This window comes from Ornithorhynchus anatinus, chromosome 3, assembly GCF_004115215.2.
Source record: "Ornithorhynchus anatinus isolate Pmale09 chromosome 3, mOrnAna1.pri.v4, whole genome shotgun sequence".
Classification (NCBI taxonomy): Eukaryota; Metazoa; Chordata; class Mammalia; order Monotremata; family Ornithorhynchidae; genus Ornithorhynchus; species Ornithorhynchus anatinus.
Genome location: NC_041730.1, coordinates 52,331,620 through 52,354,741, shown reverse-complemented (window position 1 = coordinate 52,354,741; position 23,122 = coordinate 52,331,620). Strand labels below are relative to the sequence as shown.

At 52.3% G+C, this 23,122-nt stretch overlaps 1 protein-coding gene across 6 annotated transcripts in view; it reads left to right on the top strand.

The window, feature by feature from the left end:
• Positions 1-23,122, top strand: part of RUSC2 (RUN and SH3 domain containing 2) — a 72,603-nt gene that overhangs the window by 27,684 nt on the left and 21,797 nt on the right. For 2 of the 6 annotated variants that reach the window (XM_029060035.2, XM_029060034.2), the window contains exon 1: positions 14,434-14,801. The exons of 1 other annotated variant lie outside the window; for it this stretch is intronic. Coding sequence is in view for 1 of the 5 variants with exons in the window: in XM_029060036.2 (XP_028915869.1) it covers positions 1,777-1,957 (181 nt within the window). In the remaining 4 variants the exon portion in view is untranslated. Of the gene's footprint in view, positions 1-1,761; positions 1,958-2,961; positions 3,504-14,433; positions 14,802-23,122 lie in introns of those variants that run through there. 3 more of the 6 variants (XM_029060036.2, XM_029060032.2, XM_029060030.2) reach the window with 3 other exon arrangements.

Here is a 23,122-nt window from a genome sequence, read left to right as displayed (position 1 = left end):
TACTGAGGCCTATAACCCAGCATGCAGGGAAGCAGCATGGCGTAGTGGATAGAGAGCAGGCTTGGGTGTCAGGTCATGGGTTCCGATCTCAGCTCTGCCACCTGTCTGCTGGGTGGCCTTGGGCAGGTCACTTCACTTCTCTGGGCCTCAGTTACCTCATCTGTGAAATGGAGACTAAGACTGGGAGCCCTATATGGGACAAAACCTGATTTGCTTGTGTCCACCCCAGCGCTTAGTACAATGCCTGGCACATAATAAGCGCTTAACAAATACTATTATTATTATTGTTACTCAAAGCCGGAAGAAATGTGGCAAGATGGGAGTAGTCCTTGGAGATTACCCAACCTCTGGGGAAGAACAGGGGAGCCCCCTCCCCTGACTCTGGACAGATCTTCTCTCTCAGAAACAGTTGCCGTGTGTGAGTTCTGGGTTGCCCTGTTCCAGTTAGATGGTCACCTGGAGCTCCATGGAAACCGGGGTCCCTCTTCAGGTTGACATTTTCCTGCCCATCTTCAGTGCCTGAGACTTCCTTCCTGTGTAAGTCTCAGGGCTCCTGCCCCTTTCTCCTCAGCGGGTTCCCTTTCCAGATCCTATTGCCGGTCCCAGTCCCGGTCGGGCACGTAAATAGGAGGAGGAGGACAGGCATGGGAATCTGCAGCCTGGAACCCCAGGGGCTACCTTTTCTCCCAGAGGGACCCCAAGATGTGGTACTTGTGTGCTGTAGATTCCCACCATCTTGGATAGAACTGCCAGAAAAGGTGAAGAAGGGGCCAGGAGGCAGAGGGAACTCTGTAGGGTGAAAGGGGCTTGTGTGGGGAGAGAGAAAGGGAGGCTGCATGGAGTGGGGAGGAGGGAGGACTTGGGGAGAAACGAGGGAGGGGACCAAAATTTATGGTTTATGGAGTGAGGAAGAGGCTGGATCGAGAAGGATTTGGGTGGGACACAAAGGATGGTCATTCTGCTCTCCGACTTGTCTATGGTTCTATGGCTTGCCTTCAGTGTGACCTTGGGTGAGTCACTTAACTTCTCTGTACCTCAGTTTCCTCATCTGCAAAATAGGGGTTCGATACCTATCCTCCATCTTCTTTAGACTGTGAGTGCTGTGGGGGACAGAGACTGTGTCTGATTTGATTATCTTGTATTTACCCCATGGCTTAGTTTAGTGCTTAGCACATTGTAAGTACTTAACAAATATTATGATTATGATTATTAATTATTATTATTATTACTATCAAGAGCCTTCATTCAGCTGGAGGACTCTCAGGATTCTCTGTGTTCCCAAGCAAAGGGCCTGCTTCCATAAAGGGCTTGCCACAGGGGATTCTGCCAGCATTTCTGAGGGGCGGTTTTCAACCTGAGACACCATCTCCCCCTCTCCTTCCTCCCTACCACGACTAGTGACCTTTGGGGCAGATCTTCTTGGACCTCAGGTCAGAGTTGGACAGTAGGAGGGGCAGGGCCAGCCGTGTCCCCTCTCTCACCTCCCCCCCCACCCCGTCGCTGGATTTGCTCTGGCTGGGTGGAAGTCGCAGGCTGTTTTCCGGGACTTCTCCGGCTCTGTCGCCACAGCAGCCTGGCCCTCGGACATTCCATCCCTTCCGGTCCTCATTGTCACTCTCTCTCTTTCTGGTGGCAGGAAGTCGCCCGGAAGTTAAAGCATAACCAGTAGGACTGGATTCAGACAGTGGTGTGTCAAATTAAACTCCTCCCCCAGAGTCACCTCAGCCCTTTGGCATCGAGAGCTGCTGTGATTAACCTGCGGGCCAGGCAGCCGGGATGGGCAGAGGACGCCCTGAACGTGGCCCCTTCCTCCGGTTCAGAATCCTGCCGCCTGTCCCCCTCACCGGCTGGCGCCCATTCCGGGGACGCAGGGGAGGCCCCTCCGGTCAGGGAGCATGTCCCACCGCAGGCCTCACTGCAGGCCTCACTGCAGGCCTCACTGCAGGCCCCACCCCAGGTAACTTTGGAGAACTCGTCAGCTTGTTTTGGATTTCAGGGAACCCTCCAGGGCCAGGCTTGGGAGAGTCTGCCCTCTCTAACCTCTCCAACCTGTTTCCTCTGAGCCAAGCTAGGGCGGGAGGCCCCTTCCAGCATCTCTGGCCCGTACCTGTGGGGTTCTTGCTTTTAAGTAGCTCCTGTCCCTTGACTCTCTCCGGCACCTGAGCAGTGAGGGGTCGAACTGGGATTTGAAGGTCAGAGGCAAGGAGTCCAGAACGTGACTCCTCACTGACCTCTCCTCACCCTCCAGCACCTGGAGCCGGGGTAGGTGCCCCTGGAGGGAGAGGGAGAGACAGAGAGAGAAAAACAGAGATAGAAACTGTTTATGTGTGGGGGTGCCATCTCAACTAGCCCAACAGCTTCATCCTCTGCCCTCCTCATCCTGGGTGGCCCAAACTATGGTAGGCTTCTCTTCCCAGAGAAGAGAGATGGCGCCCAGGGAACGGGGAGGGGCACCTCCCCCTCGCAGCATCGGTCTGTGGGCCGCCAGGGCTGACAGAGAGACTTTCAGACTTTGCCTGGCTGCGGGGGCTGGGCCGGCGGCCTGCCGGGAGCCTGAGGTCCCGGTAACCTCAGTCACCTCCCTCGAGCAGGGGGCAATGCCCGGAACACCGTCGGTCCCTGATTGTTGAGCGGCCGGGAGCCGGCACGCTACCATGTCCACACCCCCTCTGCTCAGGGTCCACTGCGCTTTTTTGTACCTCAGAAATGAGATCGTGAAAAGAGCTGGGGTCAGGGGGCTTGGAGTGGAGATGGGGGACGGGCCTGGGTGATTCCCTGAGCCCTGGAAACACAAAAGATTAAGAGCTGAGGGAAACTGGGGTCCGGAGAGGAGGCTGCTGGCTGGCAGGGGAGGCTGAACAAGGAGAGAAAAACAGGGTGATGAGAGGGCTGCTGACCTTCCCCTCCCCTCCCCTCCCCTCTCTCCCCTCCCCCGGCCCCGCCGGCCGGCGCTGGGTAATCCGATCTAGATTCTTCTCATGGCCCATTCCACCACGCATCTGCGGCCTCTATTTACAGTGGAGCTTTTCATGAACGAGCCTGGCAGCGGTGCCAGCCAGCACACTGTCTCGGAGCAGCCTCAGCCCTCCAGAGCCGGGGGGAGGGGCGCCTTCCTGCCCGGGCCTCGAGAAGGGGAGGAAGTGGCACTGGGAGGCCTAGAACAAGGGGCCTGGACCCTCAGTGAAGGACAAGTCCCCTCTCCACCCCTTCCCCCTGCACCCCTGCCAGCCCAGAGCCTGAAATAAGAGAAAGACACCTAAGGCTCCGGGCCGCCGGGCGCTCCCGCCGGCCCTCTCGGCCCAGAGCAGCGGCCTCCCTCCGTCCGTGTCGCTGGCCCGCTCCATCATCCGCTTCTCCCAGCTCCTCTCCTGGGAGGGACCCAGCGCCCCCCAGGGCGGCTCCTGTGGCCCCACCCATGCCACCATCCCCAGGAGAGAGAGCGAGACCTCCATCCCCAGCATCCCTCAGGAGAGAGACCTCCGTTCCTGAGCTAGCCCAGCAAGGTAGGCTCTGATTCACTTTCCTTTGGGGCCTCTCACTCTTCTCCTGCACTGCTGGAAGGGTTGGGATTTTGCAGTCCAAATTCGAGTCTCCTGGGACTCCTCCTCACCCCCAGCCTCCGGCAAACGGAGACCGCGCCGCTGAGAACAGAGGTTGGTGTGGTGCGGCTCTCTTTGCGCCCTAGATGTAGAATCCATTCCCTGTGGACTCGGGTTTGAATGGAGCACGGAGTGGGATCGTAGGACGAGTGGGAAGAGGTAGGTCACCTGGTCCCAGGTGTCCTGCCTCCGGGCGGGATCTCTTCCAGCTGACAGATCCTCAGCCCTTTGAAGTACGATGGGGCGCTTCATTCCAGATCTAGAGCAAGTGGGGCACTCGCTAAATAGAGCTTATCTGTCGTCCTGGAGCGTGGCCACCCTGGGTCGAGGGCCGTGTTTCCGTGAGCAGTGGAGAGACCAGAGCTGTCTGTCCTGCAGACAAGGAGAAGGAACAGCTATCAATCAATCGATGGTATTCACTGAGCACTTACCGTGTGTAGAGCACTATACTGAGTGCTTAGGACGGTACATCGCAACAGAGTTAGTAGACACGATTCCAGCCCGCATGAACTTACAATCTAGAGGGGAAGACAGAGGTCAATATAAATAAATTACGGAGAGGTACATAAATGCTGTGGGGTTGAGGGTGGGGTGCATACCAGATGCCCAGAGGTCACAGATCCGAGTGATAGACGACGCAAAAGGGAGAGGGAGCTGAGGAAAAGAAAGTTTAATCGGGGAAACTATCCTGACAGATCGCATGCTACGCCTCATCTCTGTCCACCGGGACCCAATGAACTACTGATTTTGTTCTCTCCTCTTCTTTCCGTACCCATCTCCTACCAGCTGGGAACTCACCCTGCCTCACAGCAATGTGCGGAGGGTCCAGGTGATACAGAGGGCACCGTTTTGAGAGGGGAGCTCAGTAGCCTCAAGAGCAAAATGCCCCGAGGCTGAAACTAAAGTTCCCGTCAGGGTGGGATGTGGGAACCTCTCCCCACGACAGCAGGTTGGCAAGTTTGTCCGTTTGGTGGTGGTCGTCGTGGTTGTTAGGAGAGAGGCTGGTTTGGTGGTGTTTGATGATCTTTGGTGGGCTGGCTGAGGTCAATCAGTCAATCAATCAATGGTATTTCATTCATTTGGTCGTATTTATAGAACGCTTACTGTGTGCAGAACACTGTACTAAGCGCTTGGGATGAACAATTCAGCAACAAATAGAGACGGTCGCAGCTCACACTGGACTCGCGGTCTAGAAGGGGGGAGACAGACATCAAAACAAGTAAGCAGGCATCATTATAAATAAGTAGAATTAGAGATCTATATGCATCATTAATAAAAATAAATAGAATTATAATTATAAATATGTACCTATATACACAAGTCCTGTTGCGGGAGGAGAGGGGTAGAGCAGAGGGAACAAGTCGGGGCGATGGAGAGGGGAGGGGGAGCAGAGGAAATGGGAGGCTTGGTCTGAGCACTTATTGAGCACTTACTGTGTGCAGAGCATTGTACTAAACGCTTGGGAGAGTACAGTGCAACCGAGATGGTAGACCTTTCCCCTGCCCTCGGAGCTGAAACAGCATGGCCTAATGGATAGAGCACAGGCCTGAGAGTCACAAGGACCTGGGTTCTAATGCTGGCTCTGCCTCCTGTCTGCTGTGTGACCTTGGCTAAGTCAGAGAAGCAGCGTGGCTCAGTGGAAAGAGCCCGGGCTTGGGAGTCAGAGGTCATGGGTTCAAATCCCCCTTCTGCCACTTGTCAGCTGTGTGACTGTGGGCAGGTCACTTAACTTCTCTGTGCCTCAGTTCCCTCATTTGTAAAATGGTATTAAGACTGTGAGCCTACCCGATTACCCTGTATCTACCCCAGTGCTTAGAACAGTGCTCTGCACGTAGTAAGCGCTTAACGAATACCCACATTATTATTATTATTACCTCACTTCCCCTGTGCCTCAGTTATCTCATCTGTAAAATGAGGATTAAGGCTGTGAGGCCCATGTGGGATATGAACTGCGTCCAACCTGATTGGTTTGTACCTACACCAACGCCTGGTGCATAGCAAGCACTTAACAAATACCGTTTTAAAAAAGGGAGCCTACAGTTTAGAGTGGGAGACAGACATTAATATAAATAATAATGATAATAATAACACAGTCTGGAGTGGGAGACAGACATGAATATAAATAGTAATGCTAATAATAACAATGATTGTGGTATTCGTTAAGCACTATGTGCCAAGCGCTGTACTAAGGGCTGGGTTGACTATAAACCGATCAGGTTGGACCCGGGGTTCACAATCTTAATCCCCATTTTACTGATGAGGTAGCCGAGGCCCAGAGAAGTTAAATTAGTTGCCTGAGGTCACCCAGCCGACAAGCGGCGAGGCCGGGATTAGAACCCAGGTCCTTATGACTCCCAAGCCCTTGCTCTGACCACTAGGCCGCGTTACCTACGTGAGTTTAGTGTTGGATGGGGACACTGGCAATTGGGATTTAGTGTCGGGGGAGTAGAGACTCTTCGGATTGCTTGAAGGCAACTCCAGAGTTGGATGGGAGAGTGTTGGGGACGGCTGTGATTCTCCAGGAAAGTACTTTTATTCCACCAGCGGGAAGCAGACCCTTGCAAATGGAAGGCCCCAGAGTCCTAATCCAGACTCCAGTAAAGGCTGGAGGCGGAAAACAGCCAGACGTGGGCGGGTGGGGCTGCCTCGGGCATTCCCCGCGTGACTGACTGACCCGCCTTGTTTGAGATCATATCCAGAATTTCCCTCAGAGCCCTGGCCTCTTTCAAACCAGCCCAAATCCTGGAGATTGTGGCAGGAGCATCCCAACCCAGCTGAAGGAGGGAAAAGCTGCTCTCCCAGGGATTTTCCAGCTGTGCTCTGGCCCTATGACGACAGTTCCGTAACACTCTCAATTATCCCTTCTCCTAAAAGTAATAATAATCATGAAAATAATGGTGTTTGTTAAACATTTTTTCGCGTGAGCCACGCACTGTGCCGAGCACTGGGGTAGATACAGTTAACCAGGTCGGACACCAAACCCTTTCCCACGTCGGGCTCATGGTCTAAGAGGGAAGGAGAGCAGGTATTTAATCCCCATTTTACAGGTAAGGAGACCGAAGACCAGAGAAGTTAAATGATTTGGCAGCAGGCCAGTGACAGAGCCAGGAAGAAAATCCAGGCCCGAGCTCTCTCCATTAGGCCCCAGTGCTTCTCCTCCTGCTGCCTCTCCCCTAATTCCTCGGTTTGCGTAAGTTACCTTCCGTTCGGGCCCAATTATCCATCAGTTCACCCTTTCCCATCTGATGGGGCAGCTCTCCTCAGGCCAGAAGTTTGAGGTGGTTGCTCTCCTTCAGTGTGTCGGACGGCACGGGGAGAGTCTCGGCGCTTTTCGCGTTGCCCTCGGCACAGCCGAGTTGGGGGTCTCCAAGCCCCAGCCCCGAGACCGCCAAGTCACTTTTTCTGGGCCTCGGCTACCTCATCTGTAAAATGGGATTTAAATCCTCCTCCCTCCAACTTAACACTGTGAGTCCCATGTGGGGTAGGGATTGTGGCCAACCTGATGAACTTGTATCTACCCCAACATTTAGAACGGTGCTCGACACATAGTAAGCGTTTAATGAATACCTTTAAAAAAAAGCAGGGCTCCCCGACTCCTGCTCCATCTGCCTCTGGACTGCATGTGGCAGTGTAGCGTGGGCCTGCCAGGAACATAATAATAATAATAACAATGTTGGTATTTATTAAGTGCTTACTATGTGCAGAGCACTGTTCTAAGCGCTGGGGTAGATACAGGGTCATCAGGTTGTCCCACATGAGGCCCACAGTCTTCACCCCCATTTTGCAGATGAGGTAACTGAGGCACAGAGAAGTGAAGTGACTTGCCCACAGTCACCCAGCTGACAAGTGGCAGAGCCGGGATTCGAACCCATGACCTCTGACTCCCAAACCCAGGCTCTTTCCAGCAGCACCTGGATCACCACGAGACTTGGGGTTATCTTTTAGACTGCTCTCTGGCTCAGACCTGTGCACTGTGGGGGTCCAGATTTTGGCCATTAAGAGGTAGGGAGAATAGGAGGGAAAGAGAGAGAGAGAGACATCAAGTTGGGAAGTTACCTTGGAATATCACCAGTCCCGTGAGAGGGAAATCATCTTCAGGGTGTCCAAATGGGCAATCAAAGGTATTTACTGAATGCTTTCTGTGTGGAGAGCACCGTATTAAGTTTTTGGAGAGTCCAGTGAGAAGCAGCATGGGTGAAGTGGATGGGCAGCGTAGGCCTGGGAATCAGAAGGTCATGGGCTCTAATCCCAGCTCTGCCACTTGCCTGCTGTGTGGCCTGGGACAAGTCACTTCACTTCTCTCTGCCTCAGTTACCTCGTCTGTAAAATGAAGATTGAGACTGTGAGCCCCACGTGGGACAGGGACTGTGTCCAACCCAGTTTGCTCGAATCCACCCCAGCGCTTAATTACATGGCATATAATAAGCGCTTCATAAATATCACAATTATTACTATTATTGTTATTACAATACAACAGAGTTGTTAGACACATTTCCCGACTCAGACACCAGCCCCCACCCACCACTGGTTCTGTGAGACCACCAGGTCAGGCATCCATCTCTTACTGGCTAACAAATAACCCCCTCTACCTGGGGGTTTCAGAGTCAAATCAGGATGTCGAGGGGAGTTCTTAGCCCGGCCTACCCTCCGCTAGGATCACCTCCATATTCCTGTTGACCAGACCCATTTTCCGAAAGAAATTTTCCAATTTCCACACTCCGTGAGTCAGAATGACCAAGCCCTTCCTCGGGCTGCACCCTTGACCGCATCCCAGGCTCCCCCCACCAGGCCTCTTCTCCTCCATCCAGCCCCATCTTCCCCTCCGCCCCCCGCCCCAGCCGAAGCCCAGCTGAATGATGACGCGGCCATCCCAGCCGGGTCTCAGTCCGTGCTTATCCTCGGTGCGTGGCCTCCTCTGAAGGCTGGCTGCCTGCAGGAGAGGCAGAGGATTCGACCGGACGAGGAGGGTTGTCGCTAGGTAGGTTTGCTTCTCCTGCAGTGGCTTCCCCAGCTGTACGTGCTGCTCACGTTCTTCCAGAGCCCCGATCTGTCCCGAGGAGAGAGTCCTCTGCCCTGTCCCAGGATCTGGCAAGTTCAAACGGTAGATTGGAAGCCCCCTGCGGGACAGGGCCCGGCTCCAACCTGATTAGCTTGTATCTACCCCAGTACTCCGCCCCTTGTCTACTGTGTGATCTTAGGTAAGTCACTTCATTTCCCTGTGCCTCGGTTCCAGATTCTACAGATAAGGACTGTGAGCCTCAGGAGGGACATGGACTGTGTTCAACCTGATTACCTTATATCTACCCCAGCTCTCAGAACAGTGCCTGGCACATAGAGAGCACTTAATAAATACCACTAAAAAGAAAAAGTGGTGGAGCCGGGATTACATCCCGGCTCTATCCTCTAGGCCGTACTCCTTCTCTATTTGACCTTAAATTTTATTCCTCATGCTCCAGAACCACCTCCTCCTCCTGAATCATATTATCCATCTTGTTCTTGACCTTTCTTTCTTCCTTCCATATTGTTCTCGTTGCGGGAGGAAATTCCCCGGCCATCCTCGTGAGCCAACTCCTCCCCCTCTACACGAACGTTCTTCCACATCAGACACCAAAGCCAACTGAGAAAATACATTTCCTAGCCCACATTCACGGGAGAACTGTCTGCTTACGACCCATAGAGCTCCCCTCCCACTGCTCAACCCGTAGCCCTACCATTTACTTAACTGACCCTGCTGCACCTAATCAATTAATCAATCGAACTATGGTATTTATTGAGTCCCTCCTGGGTGCAGAGCATTGTGCTAAGCACGGGCGAGTACAATAGGGTTGGGAGACAAAGTCCCCGCCTTCAAGGAACTAACGGTCTAGACACCTCTCTCCTATTTCTCTGTACACACAGGCTTTCCGATGGATAAGTTTGCACGCCTTGCCTTGGAAAATTCCCATTTGGCCAAAATAATCGTTACTCTGGGATTGGATTTTGAATAAATTAGGATTAAGTTTTTGCAGAAAAGCTCTGAGATTTTGCCTGGTGTGGTTCAGCTCCAGGGACTCACAGGAGGTTGCGAATACGCAAATAGAATGAATCCAGTAAAGAACCAGCATGGCCTAGTGGGATAGAGCACTGGTCTGATAGAAAGAGGACCTGGGTTCTAATTCTGACTCTGCCGCTTGTCTGCTCTGTGACCTCGGGCAAGTCACTTTGCTTCTCTGTGCCTCAGTTACCTCATCTGTAAAACGGGGATTAAGACTACGAGCCCCACGTGTCCGGCCTGATTATCTTGTATCCACCCCGGGGCTTAGTACAGTGACTGGTGCATAATAAGTGCGTAACAAATGCCATTAAAAAATAATGTTTACTAAGCACCTCCTGACATAGTGGATAGAGCACGGGCCTACGAGTCATAGGTTCTAATCCTAGCTCTGCCACATGCCTGCTGTGTAACCTTGAGCAAGTCACTTTACTTCTCTGCGCCTCAGTTACCTCATCTGTAAAGTAGAGATTGAGACTGTGAGGCCCATGCAGGACAGAGACTGTGTCCACCGCAGCATTTAGTCCAGTGCTTGGCCCATAGTAAGCGCTTAACATTATTATTATTATTATTATTGTGACTAAACCTTTCTCATTTACACAGGTCCTGAAATGGGCCCAGCAGGAAGGATCTGGAAGCTGGCCTGGCAGTTTCTCAGGATAATTCATATTTTACATTACCTTCTCACGCGACACCAGCATGTGCCCAAATTGAATATTGGCCTTTTAGCAGGATGTCCAGACTGCCACAGCAAGTAGTCTCTGAGAGTCCTCAAGGTGCCTGGTTCCAGGCTAGGCATGGAGGAGACATAGAGACAGGCTTCTGACGTCACAGACCTGTGGCATTGTGGATGTGATCGAAAAGAATGAAACCTGCCGCGTCCTCTTCCGTCCCTTAAACACTGACGGGTTGCCAGGGCGAGGCAGGCCTGTCAGATTGCAGAGGGAGGGGCAGTTGTTGGGCGCTGTAATAACATTCCTCTTCTCCTTTTACCTGTCCAGTAGTCCAGCGGGGCCGGATAGGAAGGGATCCAGCAGAGGCTTCCTTGTGGGGACGAAGCCAGATGTACCCGAGAGCTTGTATCGCCCTCCGAGGACAGAGCGAGGGGGCTGGGTGGGAGAAACCAGTCTTTGGGTCGGTCTTTGTCCTTCCCTTCCTTGCTCAATCGATCAATCTGTGGTATTTATTTAATTATAATAACCACTGTGGTCTCTGTTAAGTGTTTACTGTATGCCAAGCAAGCACTGTGCTAAGCGCTAGGGCAGATACATGATCATCAGGTCCTGCATGGGGCTCACAGTCTAAGTAGGGGGGAGAGCAGGTATTGAATCCCCATTTTGCAGATGAGGGAACTGAGGCACAGAGAAGTGAAGTGACTTGACCAAGGTCACACGGCTGGTAAGTGGAGAACCCGGGTCCTCTCCCAGGAAGAGGCCGCCCTTCTTCCTAAACGCGTTGTCAAGCACTTACTGTGTGCAGAGTACTGTAACTAAGCACTTGAGAGGGTAAAATACAACAGAGAAGACTGTCACAACCCCTGACCACCAGGAGCTTTCAGTCAAGAGCGGGAGATAGTCACATAAATGACAGATGGCTGTGAACATCAGTGCTGAGGGGCTGGGCTCAGCTCCTCCTTGCTCTTGGGACAGGGGGCTGGGCTGGGACGACCGTGAGGAGCCGGGATCCTGGCTCCGAAAAGCTTTAGGGGCGGAGTAGGGAGGTAACTCTCTTGGTCTTCGGGGAGTGAATCTGGTTCCCGGTTGTCCCTTTCCCTGCCTAGAAGGCAGGATCATAATAATAATAATAACGCTGATATTTGTTAAGCGCTTCCTATGTGCCAACCACTGTTCTAAGCGCTGGGGTAGATACAAGGTGATCAGGTTGTCCCACGTGGGGCTCACAGTCTTCGTCCCCATTTTACAGATGAGGTAACTGAGGCCCAGAGAAATTAAGCAACTCGCCCGAGGTCACACAGCCGACAAGTGGCGGGGGCGGGATTAGAACCCACGACCTCTGACTCCCGAGCCCGGGCTCTTGCCGGGGGTGAACCGGTTGGCCTTGGTTCCCTTGGTTCACTCGGGGAGGGTTTCGGTGGCGGCGTCTCATCCATTCCCCGTCAAAAGGCCGATCCCCAACCCGAGCTCAGCGTTTGGTGGGTTCTGACCTGGGTTCATCCTCTGAACGGACCCTCTGCGTCCCCGGGAGGTTCCCGGGAAACGGGACCTACCCCCAGCTCCGGGGAGCCCCTGGGGCCTCCAGATGAAAGATTGGCCTGAACTCCTGTGTTCTGAAAACAGAAGCCTGTTTAATCAGCACACAAGGTAACCACTGTCCCCAGTAAGCACTGAGAGCCAGACAGGGGAACTGGTGCGGGGGAGGCAATTGTGTTTTGTCCCATATCCTTTCTGTCTCTAGGGTCCCTGAGTTAGTTTCTTCTTGGGAGTTTCTGATTCCATGTCTCTCCCTGGATCTCTCTGCGGCTGCCACTCCCTGGGCAGAGTCTCCGAGTCTGGATTCTGAATATTTCTTCAGTATTTCTTCCCTGTTGCCAGTCACTTTCTCCCGCTCCCTCCCACCCCACTTCCCAGAGTACGAAGCCCAAAGCCAGTGGGCACCATATTTGTAATAATAATAATAAAGTTGGCATTTGTTAAGCGCTTGCTATGTCCCGAGCACTGTTCTACGCGTTGGGGGAGACACAAGGTAATCAGGTTGTCCCACGTGGGGCTCACAGTCTTCATCCCCATTTTACAGATGAGGTGACTGAGGCACAGAGAAGTGAAGTGACTTGCCCAAGGTCACACAGCTGACAGGCGGCAGAGTCGGGATTAGAACGCATGACCTCTGACTCCCAAGCCCGGGCTCTTTCCACTGAGCCACACTGCTTCCCTAAGCAGCATATAGAAAGGAGGCCATGGGATCGTGTCCATGGGGCAGGATGATGTGCCTCATCGGTTTTGGGCTCTAATCCGGACTCCACCACTTGTCTGCTGTGTGACCTCGAGCAAGTCACTTTACCTCTCTGTGCCTCGGTTACCTCATCTATAAAATGGGGATTGAGACTGTGAGCCCCACGTGGGACAGGGACTGTGTCCAACCGATTTGCTCGTATCCACCCCAGTGCTTAGTACAGTGCCTGGCACATAGTAAGCGCTTAACAAATACCAAAATTATTGTTATTTTGTTGAGGGTGAGAGCAGTGAGTGCCTGGTAGGTAGCTAACATGAGCTTTCTCCCACCAAGAGGGGACAAAGGCAGCGGGGAGCGCCGCGGCCAGTTGGCCTCTGCTTCAGCTGTGGGTCTTTATCTGACTATTCGGTCAACCAGTCAGTGGTATTCACTGAGCACTTACCGTGTGCAGGACACTGGGCTAATTGCTTCGGAAAGCACACTGTAATGGAGTTGGTAGATGGAATCCCTGCCCACGAGGCGCTTACGGGCTACAGACTGCTGCTCCCGCTGACAAGAAAGCCAGGCTTGACCCGGGGCACTAGGGAGAAGCAGAGGTTTTTGGAGAGGAAAGCACTTTGGGTACTGTAAATAGCTGGAAAATTCAGTCACTCCAGAGATTTACACGGAGCGGGGACAGGGACCATATCCAATTCCCACCTGGGTGTTCTTTCCTAATCCATCAATCAATTCACAGCGCTTAGTATAGCGCTCTGCACACAATAAGGGCTTAACTAATATTATCACAACTACTGGGTAGGGGATGGGGGTTTCCCTAACCTGCGCGCCTGTCTGGGGCTCCACTCTAACCTAGTAAACAGACTCAGCTCGCTGTGGGAGGGAACGTGTCTACCAACTCTGTTGTACTGTACTCTGCCAAGCGCTTAGTACGGTGCTCTGCACAGAGTAAGCACTCAATGAATATGACTGATTGATTCATTGATTCCGGAAAGGCCAGGAGCCCCAGAGCGGGCCGGGAAGGAGGCATGACTGGCCATCTTCAGGCCCCAGCTCTGTGGTGACGGAAGGCCTTGGTTCTTGGTGACGGTCAAGGAGACCAGTTCTTGGACTTTGGCTCTGGGAATGATGGATGGATGGATTAGATGCAGCCCTCCCCTTATCTCTTGGTTTCATGAGTGACCTTTCTCCCGAAGCCCTTACCTTGACCATATCTTAGGCCGATTTGACTTATAGATTTACTGTTCAGTTGCTCGTTTGGTGCGCGGGAGGAGTCCATCGTACCCTGGGTCACCCGGCACCCGGCTCCCCAGCTTGGTCCCGAAGACCAGGCGAGGCTCCTCCCGAGGCCTTGGGCGAGGTCTGAACTCATAGTGCTGCATCTCACCTGATGCTCTAGCTCAGTTTGGAGGAGAGTTCGGCGGAAGAGGGGAGAAGGGTGTCTCTCTGAGGGCCGCTGGGACAGGATTTCTGGAGTCGTCGCTTGTCATCGGGGCCACATCCGTCGGACATCTCCTCCTCCCTCTTCCTCTCCCTTTCCTTTCCCGCTCCCCTCCCACCCCACTCGTGTTAAGTAACAGCACAGGAAAAAAAGGAAACGAGGAGATTTTCTGGGAGAGAGAGGACAGCCTGAGAGAAACAGAGAGAGCTCTCTAGCTAAGATGGCTTGGATGCAGGTCTTGAGGAGCGACTAAACCCCCTGTTTTCTGGCAGCCTTCGCCCAGAAGCCCTTTCCCTGGGGCCACGAGGAGACAGGAGAGGTTCTCCAACTGGGGCCGTGTCCTTCCGCGTTAACGACACAGAGAGAATCCTCCATCTTCCCAATCAACCTGCCCTGCTCTCCAGCTCCATCCTTCCCTCCCTCCTCCTCCCACCGCTCTCTTCTTCTCGCCCCTCCTTCCTTCCCTCCCTCTCTCCTTCCCTCCCCGCAGCCGGCCGCAGGGACTGACAGGGAGGCTGAGCAACTGCTTTGGGCAAGCCTGCCCCTTCCCCTAGCAGCAACGTCACAGCATTAGCAGCAGCAGCAGCAGCGGGAACAACGCTGGGGCTAAGATTGCGCAGCCCCTCTGCATTGTCAGAGATGCAGCTGTGAGAAGCCGAAAATACCGATGAGGACATTTTTCTGACCCCCGCCCTCGGCCCACACACTCCCACACGCGCCCCCATACCCTGGAAGAGAGCCCTGGTTGACCGGCTCGCCTGCTGCCCCAGCCCCAGCTGTCAGGGGTGGAAGCCCGGCCTGGAGAGGAAGGCTTCTTGCAGAGGTATGGCCGCCAGCAGGGCGGAGATGACAGGGGGATTTTCCTGCCTTAGATGGGCTCTTGGCTCATTTGTTTTCCGACCGGCTGCTCGTTTGTGTCCAGGGTTTGACTGGTCTGCTGCTGGGTCCCGGAGCCCTGGGGTTCGCTTTGTCTGTCTGTCACGGAGCGGTATGGAAGGGTCTGAGCTTCTGGCACTGGGGTGTGTGTCTGTGTGTGTCCTGTGTGTGTCTTGTGTGTGTCTGCGTGTTCACCCGCCTGTGCCTTCTCTGGCTGGGAGGTCGGCGCCTGGCGTGAGTTAGCTCCTGCACGGGGAGACGTGGGCAGGGCTAGATTTTCCCTGATGGGGTAGAAGCTGGGGCTGCTGGTTTGGGTCCCTGGGGGCCCCCATTCTTGTCCGAGTGTCTCCAGTGATGCTATTGCACCAGAGGCTCCTTGGCGAGCAGGTGGGGCCGGGATGCTTCTCCTTTAAAACCAGAGACAAAGGCAGCGTGGGGTGGGGGAAGAGGGACCACCCCCCCCAGCCCCACTGGGAACCGGGGAGGGTGTGGTGACCATCTTGGCGAGATGGTTAGGGACACTGGACCCCGGTGGGTAGCCGGGGAAGTGGGAATGGCTTTACCCTTCAGATCAGAGCTGGGCCTCACCCTGAAGGCAGCTAAAAATCTGCCTTCTCCACCATCTTCCGCTTCCATGGTGCCTCTCCCATGCAGCCTGGGGCTGCTCCCTGACCTCTGCCAGAGGAAGAGAGTTACCACTCCTCGAGCTCCCGCAGAAAGGATAAGAGATAGGTGTTCGGAGAGCAACCTCATCCTCGGAGTCATAGTCAGACCCTAGGGAAGGGAGCTGGATGATTTCCTTTCCCAGAAAACACTCCCTCCTGCTCTCTGCCCCACCCGGCACCAGCCAGCCCAAGTAGGCAGGGCCTCTCAGCGGACACACTGGGGTCTTTTGCCTTGGAGCTCAGGGTCCTCAGCTCAAGGTCACCCTCCCAGAGAGCCAAAGCCAGACCAGAGCTGGGATCCAGGTGTCTGGCCCCCGGTCTGATCCGTACAAAGATGGGCAGTCGGGGGAGGATGGCGAAAAGGTGGAGGCTGTCTGTCGAACCAGGAACTCCCTAAGCCCCAGATTCCAGTCAGGAGCCACTCCAGGACTCCTCTTCCCATAGCTCCATCCATGAGGACCCAAAAAAGTGAGGGGAAGAAAACCAATAAGGAAGAAGACCCCTCTCTTCCCTTCTTCCCTCCCTCCCCCATCGTGGTCCCTGCTCCCATTATAAGAGCAGCCCCAAAGCTAGGCCCCGCCCCCAGTTGAAAGGTTTGCAGGACAGGGAAGCCTACTTTTATTGAAAAGACATGGGTGAATAGCTATTTTGCATGAGTTAACCACTACCCGAGGAAAGGAAAACTTTTCTAAAGGAAAACTTACCTGCCTAATGCTAATCGCATCTAGGATGCTGACTACCTACCTTTCATTCAGATTTCATTCCACCTGAAATGCATCCGAGGATACCTGAACCAAGGAGGTTGTGACCAGGACAGCTTGTTTGGGGTCACAGAAAGAAGAGCGGGTGTTGAACACTGGGACGGGGCTGAAGACTGAAGATGGAGGTTCATTAGCCGACTCTTTTCGTGAACAGGGGTAGGGCTGGGATTGTGGCCTGGAACGATGAAGATGAAACACCCCAAATTTCCCTTATGGTTCCTGTCCAGGGAGCCTGGAAGTCGTTATTCGCTTTGGGTCTCTGAGTTCATCGGTTCAGTTCTTCCTCCCAGGGTGATGTGATGATGAAGCAGCGTTCAGTTCTTCCTCCCAGGGTGATGAAGCAGCGTGGCTCAGTGGAAAGAGCACGGGCTTTGGAGTCAGAGGTCATGAGTTCAAATCCCGGCTCGGCCACTTGTCAGCTGTGTGACTGTGGGCAAGTCACTTAACTTCTCTGGGCCTCAGTTACCTCATCTGTAAAATGGGGATTAAGACAGTGAGCCCCCATGTGGGACAACCTGATTCCCCTATGTCTACCCCAGCGCTTAGAACAGTGCTCGGCACATAGTAAGCGCTTAACAAATACCAACATTATTATTATGTGTTGATTCGATATGGCCGTTAACACTAGGACAAAAGCAAAATACCAGTCAATCTGGGTAGGTTGGGAGGGGCTAGGGGCATTTCCCCTTGGCTCCTTGGAGGAGAAAACATGTCTGTCTAAGCCAGGGAGTGGAGCGCCAATTCTTTGGAGATTTTGGAAGAGAGCACCCTGTATGCCCAAGGGGGAAATGAAATGTCCCAGTCCCACGGTTACCCTTCAAGCAGCTCTTCTTAATGCTCAGAACTTTCCCCTGACTCCGAGGCTGAGGGAATCCATAATCCAGGTGGTGCAGGTTTCCAAAGCGTGGTAATTTGGGGTGGATCTAAGGACTGTGAACGAGGGGAGGGGAAGCAAACACAAGAATACGCATCTTCTGCTTTATATGGGACCAAGCAGTCCGTGTGTGTGTGTCTGTGTCTGTGTCGTGGGGGGGAGGACTCTGGACTGGAGGGTGTGAGATCTCAGTCACAACTCAGAAAATAGATCTCCAAGTCACTGTTGACTCTTCCTTGAACTCACTAGTCCAATTTATGGCGGCAGCCAAAATGGATAGCTGGCAACACCGGAAAGGGGTTAGAAACCCAAACTAAAGGCACGGTATTGCTACACCATTTAAAAAAAATGATATTCTGCACCTGGAAAATCATGTATAGTCTGGTCACCATATTTTAGAAAAATCATAATAGAGCGAAAGAAGGTAGAAAGAAGAGCAACCAAGATGATCTAGGGGATAGAGCGGAATCCATTTGAAGAGACGCTGAAACAGGATTCTTCAGGCTGAAAAGAAGCAGATTGAAAGGGAACATGTTTGACATTCGCAGAAGGTGTGGACAGAGCAAACACAGGATTGTTATTCACCAAATCCCACACCAAGATAAGTATGGGACCCTTTGAAACTTGAAGGTGATAGGGTAAAGCAAACAAGAGGAAACATTTCTTCACACACCAGGGAGTAAACGTGTGGGACCTGCCACATCAGAAAGCTGAGTAGGCCAAAATGATCAGAAGGTAATTATCAGAAGGGCTTAGATAATTTCTTGGTGCATAATGGGTTCCTAGAGGGAAATTTAGGGATGAGAGGTGGCCCATCTCTAACTGTGGAGATCCAGGATATCAATCAATGGCATTTACTGAATATTTACTGTGTGCAGAGGTTGGGAGTGTAATACAATACAATAGAGTTTATAGGCACGTTCCTTACCTACAAGGAGCTTACAGTTTAGAGGGGGAGACAGACACTGCTTTCAAGCATACCCATCTCTCCCCATCCTAAAAAAACTTCCCTTGATCCTATGGCTCCCTCCGGTTATCACCCCATTTCCTTCCTACCATTCCTCTTCAAACTCCTTGAGCTAATTGTCTGCACCCACTGTCTCAACTTCCTCTCCACCAGTTCTCTCCTTGACTCCAGTCTGGCTTCTGTCCCTTCACTCCACAGAAACCACTCTCCTAAAGGCCACCAAATGATCTCCTTCTTGCCAAATCCGGTGGCCTCTATTCCATCCTAATCCTCCTCGACCACTCAGCTGCCTTCGATTCTGTCAACCACCCCTTCTCCTGGAAACGTTGCATGGCTCAGTGGAAAGAGGTCATGGCTTTGGAGTCAGAGGTCACGAGTTTGAATCCCAGCTCTGCCACTTGTCAGCGGTGTGACTGTGGGCAAGTCACTTCACTTCTCTGTGCCTCAGTTACCTCATCTGTAAAATGGGGATTAAGACTGTGAGCCCCACGTGGGACAACCTGATTCCCCTGTGTCTACCCCAGCGCTTAGAACAGTGCTCTGCACATAGCGCTTAACAAATACCAACATTATTATTATTATCCAACCTTGGCTTCACTGATTCTGTCCTCTCCTGGTTCTCCTCTTATCTCTCTGGCTGTTTGTTCTCAGTCGCCTTCGCGGGCTCCTCCTCTGCCTCCCACCCCCTAACGGTGGGGGTCCCTCAAGGTTCCGTTCTGGGTTCCCTTCTATTCTCCATCTACACCCACTCCCGTGGAGAACTCATTCGCTCCCATGGCTTCAACTACCACCTCTATGCGGACGATACCCAAATCTACATCTCCAGCCGTGATCTCTCTCCCTCTCTGCAGTCTCACATTTCCTCTTGCCTTCAAGACATCTCTACTTGGATGTTCTCCTGTCACCTCAGGCTTAATATGCCCAAACTGAACTCCTTATCTTCCCACCCAAACCCGGTCCTCCCCGTGACTTTCCCATCCCTGTAGATAGCACCACCATCCTTTCTTTCTCACAGGCCCATAACCTTGGCGTTATCCTTGACTCCTCTCTCTCATTCGATCCACATATTCAACCCATCACTAAATCCTGTCGGTCCCACCTTCCCAACATAGCTAAAATCCGCCCTTTCCTCTCCATCCAAACTGCTGTCACGTTAATACTATCCCACTCATCCTATCCCGCCTGGATTACTGCACCAGCCTTCCTTGCTGACCTCTAGGCCTCCTGACCCTCCCCACTCCCATCCATACTGCTGTCCCGATCATTTTTCTCCAAAAACATTCAGGACAAGTCACCCTGCTCCTCAAAAGACTCCAGTGGTTGCCCGTCCACCTCTGCATCAAACAAAAACTCCTCACCATTGGCTTTAAAGCTCTCCACCACCTTGCCCCCTCCTATCTCACCTCGCTACTCTCCTCCTTCAACCCAGCCCGCACACTTTGCTTCTCTAATGCTAACCTTCTCACTGTACCTCAGTCCCACCTGTCTCGCCATTGATCCCTGGCCCACGTCCTGCCTCTGGCCTGGAGCGCCCTCCCTCCTCAAGTCCTACAGACAATTACTCTCCCCCCGGGAAAGTCTTACTGATGATACATCTCCTCCGAGAGGCCTTCCCAGACTAGGCCCCCCTCCCAGCCCCACAGCACTTGTGTACATATCTGTAATTTATTTATTTGTATTGATGTCTGTCTCCCCACGACTAGACTGTAAGCTCACTGTGGGCAGGGAATGTGTCCGTTTATTATTGTATTGTACTCTCCCAGTTGTTTAATACAGTGCTCTGCACACCAGAAGCGCTCAATGAATATGATTGAATAAATGAATGAATGAATAATATAAATAAATACATTACAGCTACGTACATGAGTGCTGCGGGATGATTATCAAGTGCTAAATGGGTACGGATCCAAGGGACTCGGTAACAGAAAAGGTAGAGGGAAAAGAGGGCTTAATCAAGGAAGGCCTCTTAGAGAAGATGTGATTTTAATAAGGTTTTGAAGGTGGTGAGAGTGGTGATCTGTCATATATGGAGGGGGAGGGAGTTCCAGGCCAGAGGGAGGATGTGGGCAAGGAGTCAGTGGTGAGATAGATGAGACTGAGGTCTAGTGAATAAACCAACCTTCAGACAGCGACTGTAAGCATCCTATCAGAAAACAGAATCCTGAGTGGGTTAAACCATGGGTCTGACCCTGTCTTGGCCTTATGTTCTTTGGAAAACAGTACAGCCAATTCCCACTGTGGGATGTTGGAGAGAGGACAGCGTGGAGGTTGGGAGAGCGTCCTCGAAGGACCGGGGCGCAGTGTTGGCTTGGGAGAGGGCAGCCAGGGGTCTGGATGAGAGTCCCCTGTCGAGCACTGGTCATTACCCCGATTGATTTCCCGCCTCTGCCCTCACACCAACCCTAGAAGCCATTCTCCTCCCCCTGGGGACACGTAGCTCCGAAATGATCACTGCTGGGTTCTGGGAAGATTCTGACAGATGTGAAAATTCCATCACATCATTCCTCAGAGCTGGGGATATAATTTGTAATAGAGGAGCAGGGCAGGGTCAAAGTCAGGGCCCAGAGATTAGTGTTGAAGCCTGAATAGGGCAGGACAGGGCAGGGTTGGACTGGATTGGGTGGGGCAGGGCTGGTCTGGGCCAGGTAGAGCTGGCTAGGCTGGACGGGGCTGGGCTAGGCTGGACTGGACAACGAGGTGTATCCTCTGTAGGTCAGGAGAACAAGCTTGCAAGTACACACTCCTCACCTGAGGAGGGATGAATAGTTCTTCCAGTGAGAGATTGTTGGTAGCCACTCTCGTCCTTCTCCTCCTCCTCATCCTCAGGTCAGTCAGCATCTCCTTGTGAAGGTACCCCGGGCATACTTGGGTCAGTGCTCCTGCTTGAGCACAGTGACCTCAAGAGTGTTTCTGAACTCGTAGGACTCTCCACACAGGAGGTAGGGCAGGCCCACAGGCAATGTTCTGGCTAGGGAGCATTTATTTCCCCCACTGGGCCTAAGAGGCCTGGGAGGCCCAGTGAGGGGGACGCAGGCCAGGCAACTATTCCAGTCGCTGGGGGCCCATGATGTGGGCCAGGACGGTGTCATTGCAGGACCTCATTCCCAAAAGAGGGGAGAAGGAGCGGCTCCACCTTCAGACCGGGGTTACAAAATGAGGACTTCCGTTTCAGGCCTCGGGCCTGGCACCTAATTCCAAAAGTAATGCAAGTTCAGCCCCAACAGCTTTGGTGATGCCCCTCGTACCCAGCATCATCACTCCGCTTATGCATGTATTCAATAGCACAGTCAATTATTTATTTGACTTTTCTGTCTGTAAATATTTTTATGTCTGTTTCCCCTACTAAGTAAGCTTCCTGTGGGCCAGGAATGTGTCGATTCTTGATTTTTGTACTTGTATTGCACCAAGTGGATACTCAATAAACAAGATTACTATTACCGGGAAAACGATCAAAATAACAACAGTAATATTAATAGTAACGATGATATCGCTTAAGTGAAAAGTGTTTGAAAAGTGATCTCAGATCCTCGGAGTGCTGCAGGATCAATCAGTAAATCAGTAGCATTTATTGAGGGCCTACCTGGTTACTTAGGAGGAGGAAGAGGATTACTAATATCATTCATTCATTCATATTTATTGAGCGGTTACTCTGTGCAGAGCACTGAACTAAGTGCTTGGAAAGTAAAATTCAACAGTAAAGACAGACAGTCCCTGCCCACACCGGGCTTAGAATCTGGGGAGGGTGAGGGTTGTTATTAATGAAAATAATAATAGTGGTTTTTGTTAAGCGCTTACTTTGTGTCAAACACTGAGGGAGATTCAAGAGAATCAAATTCCACAAGAGGGCCACAGTCTAAGTAGAAGGGAGAACGGGTATCGAATCCCCGTTTATACAGACGAAGGAACTGAGACATAGAGAAGTTAAGTGACTTGTCCAAGGTCACATTGCACACAAACGGAATCCAAGTCCTCCAATTCCCAGGCCCGTGCTCTTTCCACTAGGCCACGCTGCTTCCCCTAGTATTTATTAAGCGCTTTCTGAGTGCAAGGCTCTGTACTATGCACTGGGCAAGAAAAATGGGTGAGAATTAGACGGGGTCTCTGGGCCTTCGACAGGGTGTCACCATAAGGTGAAAAAGGGGGCTGGCTACAAACATACAAGGAGAGGATCAACTAGTAAAAGCAGAAAATTGGCATAAAAGATGAGGACAGGGAGAAATACAGAGTAAGACAAAAATTGCAGGGCCCTGGGCCTAGGAGAGGAGAGTTTCTAGTGGTTCTAAGTCCAACAGTCTTCGCTGTGGTGACCTCCACAGCTGTGGCCTTCCCAGTGCTGTCCATTCTGTGTACGTTCATTTAGGCAGAGAACGTGTCTACCAAGTATGTAAACTGCCAAGAGTTTAGTAGAGCGTTCTGCACAGAGTAAGCCCTCCATAAATACCGCTGATTGATTGATTGGTGGTGACCTGCTGTTGCTGTCCCTGCTGCTATTTCTGTCCCTCCCGCCAACCTGGAGCAAAGCAGGTCAAATAGTCAATTCATGGAACTTGGAGAAGTAGCGAGGGCTAGTGGATAGAGCACGGGCCTGGGAGTCCGTTTGCATTTGGGTTCTACCTCTGGCTCCACCAGTCGTCTGCTATGTGACCTTGGACAAGTCACTTAACTTCTGCACCTCAGTTATCTCATCCATAAAATGGGGATTAGGACTGTGAGGCCCCTGCGGGACAGGGACGGTGCCCAACCTGATTAGTTTGTACCTATGCCAGTGCTTAGTACAGTGCCTGGTACACATTAAACCCTTAACAAATACCTTTTTTTTTAAAAAAAAAAGGAGCTTTCAGTCTACAGGAGGTGCTTAAAGTCTAGGGGAGTAGTTTATAATAACGATGATATTTGTTAAGTGCTCACTATGTGCCAGGCACTGCACTAAATACCATTTTTTTAAAAAAAGGAGCTTTCAGTCTACAGGAGGTGCTTAAAGTCTAGGGGAGGAGTTTATAA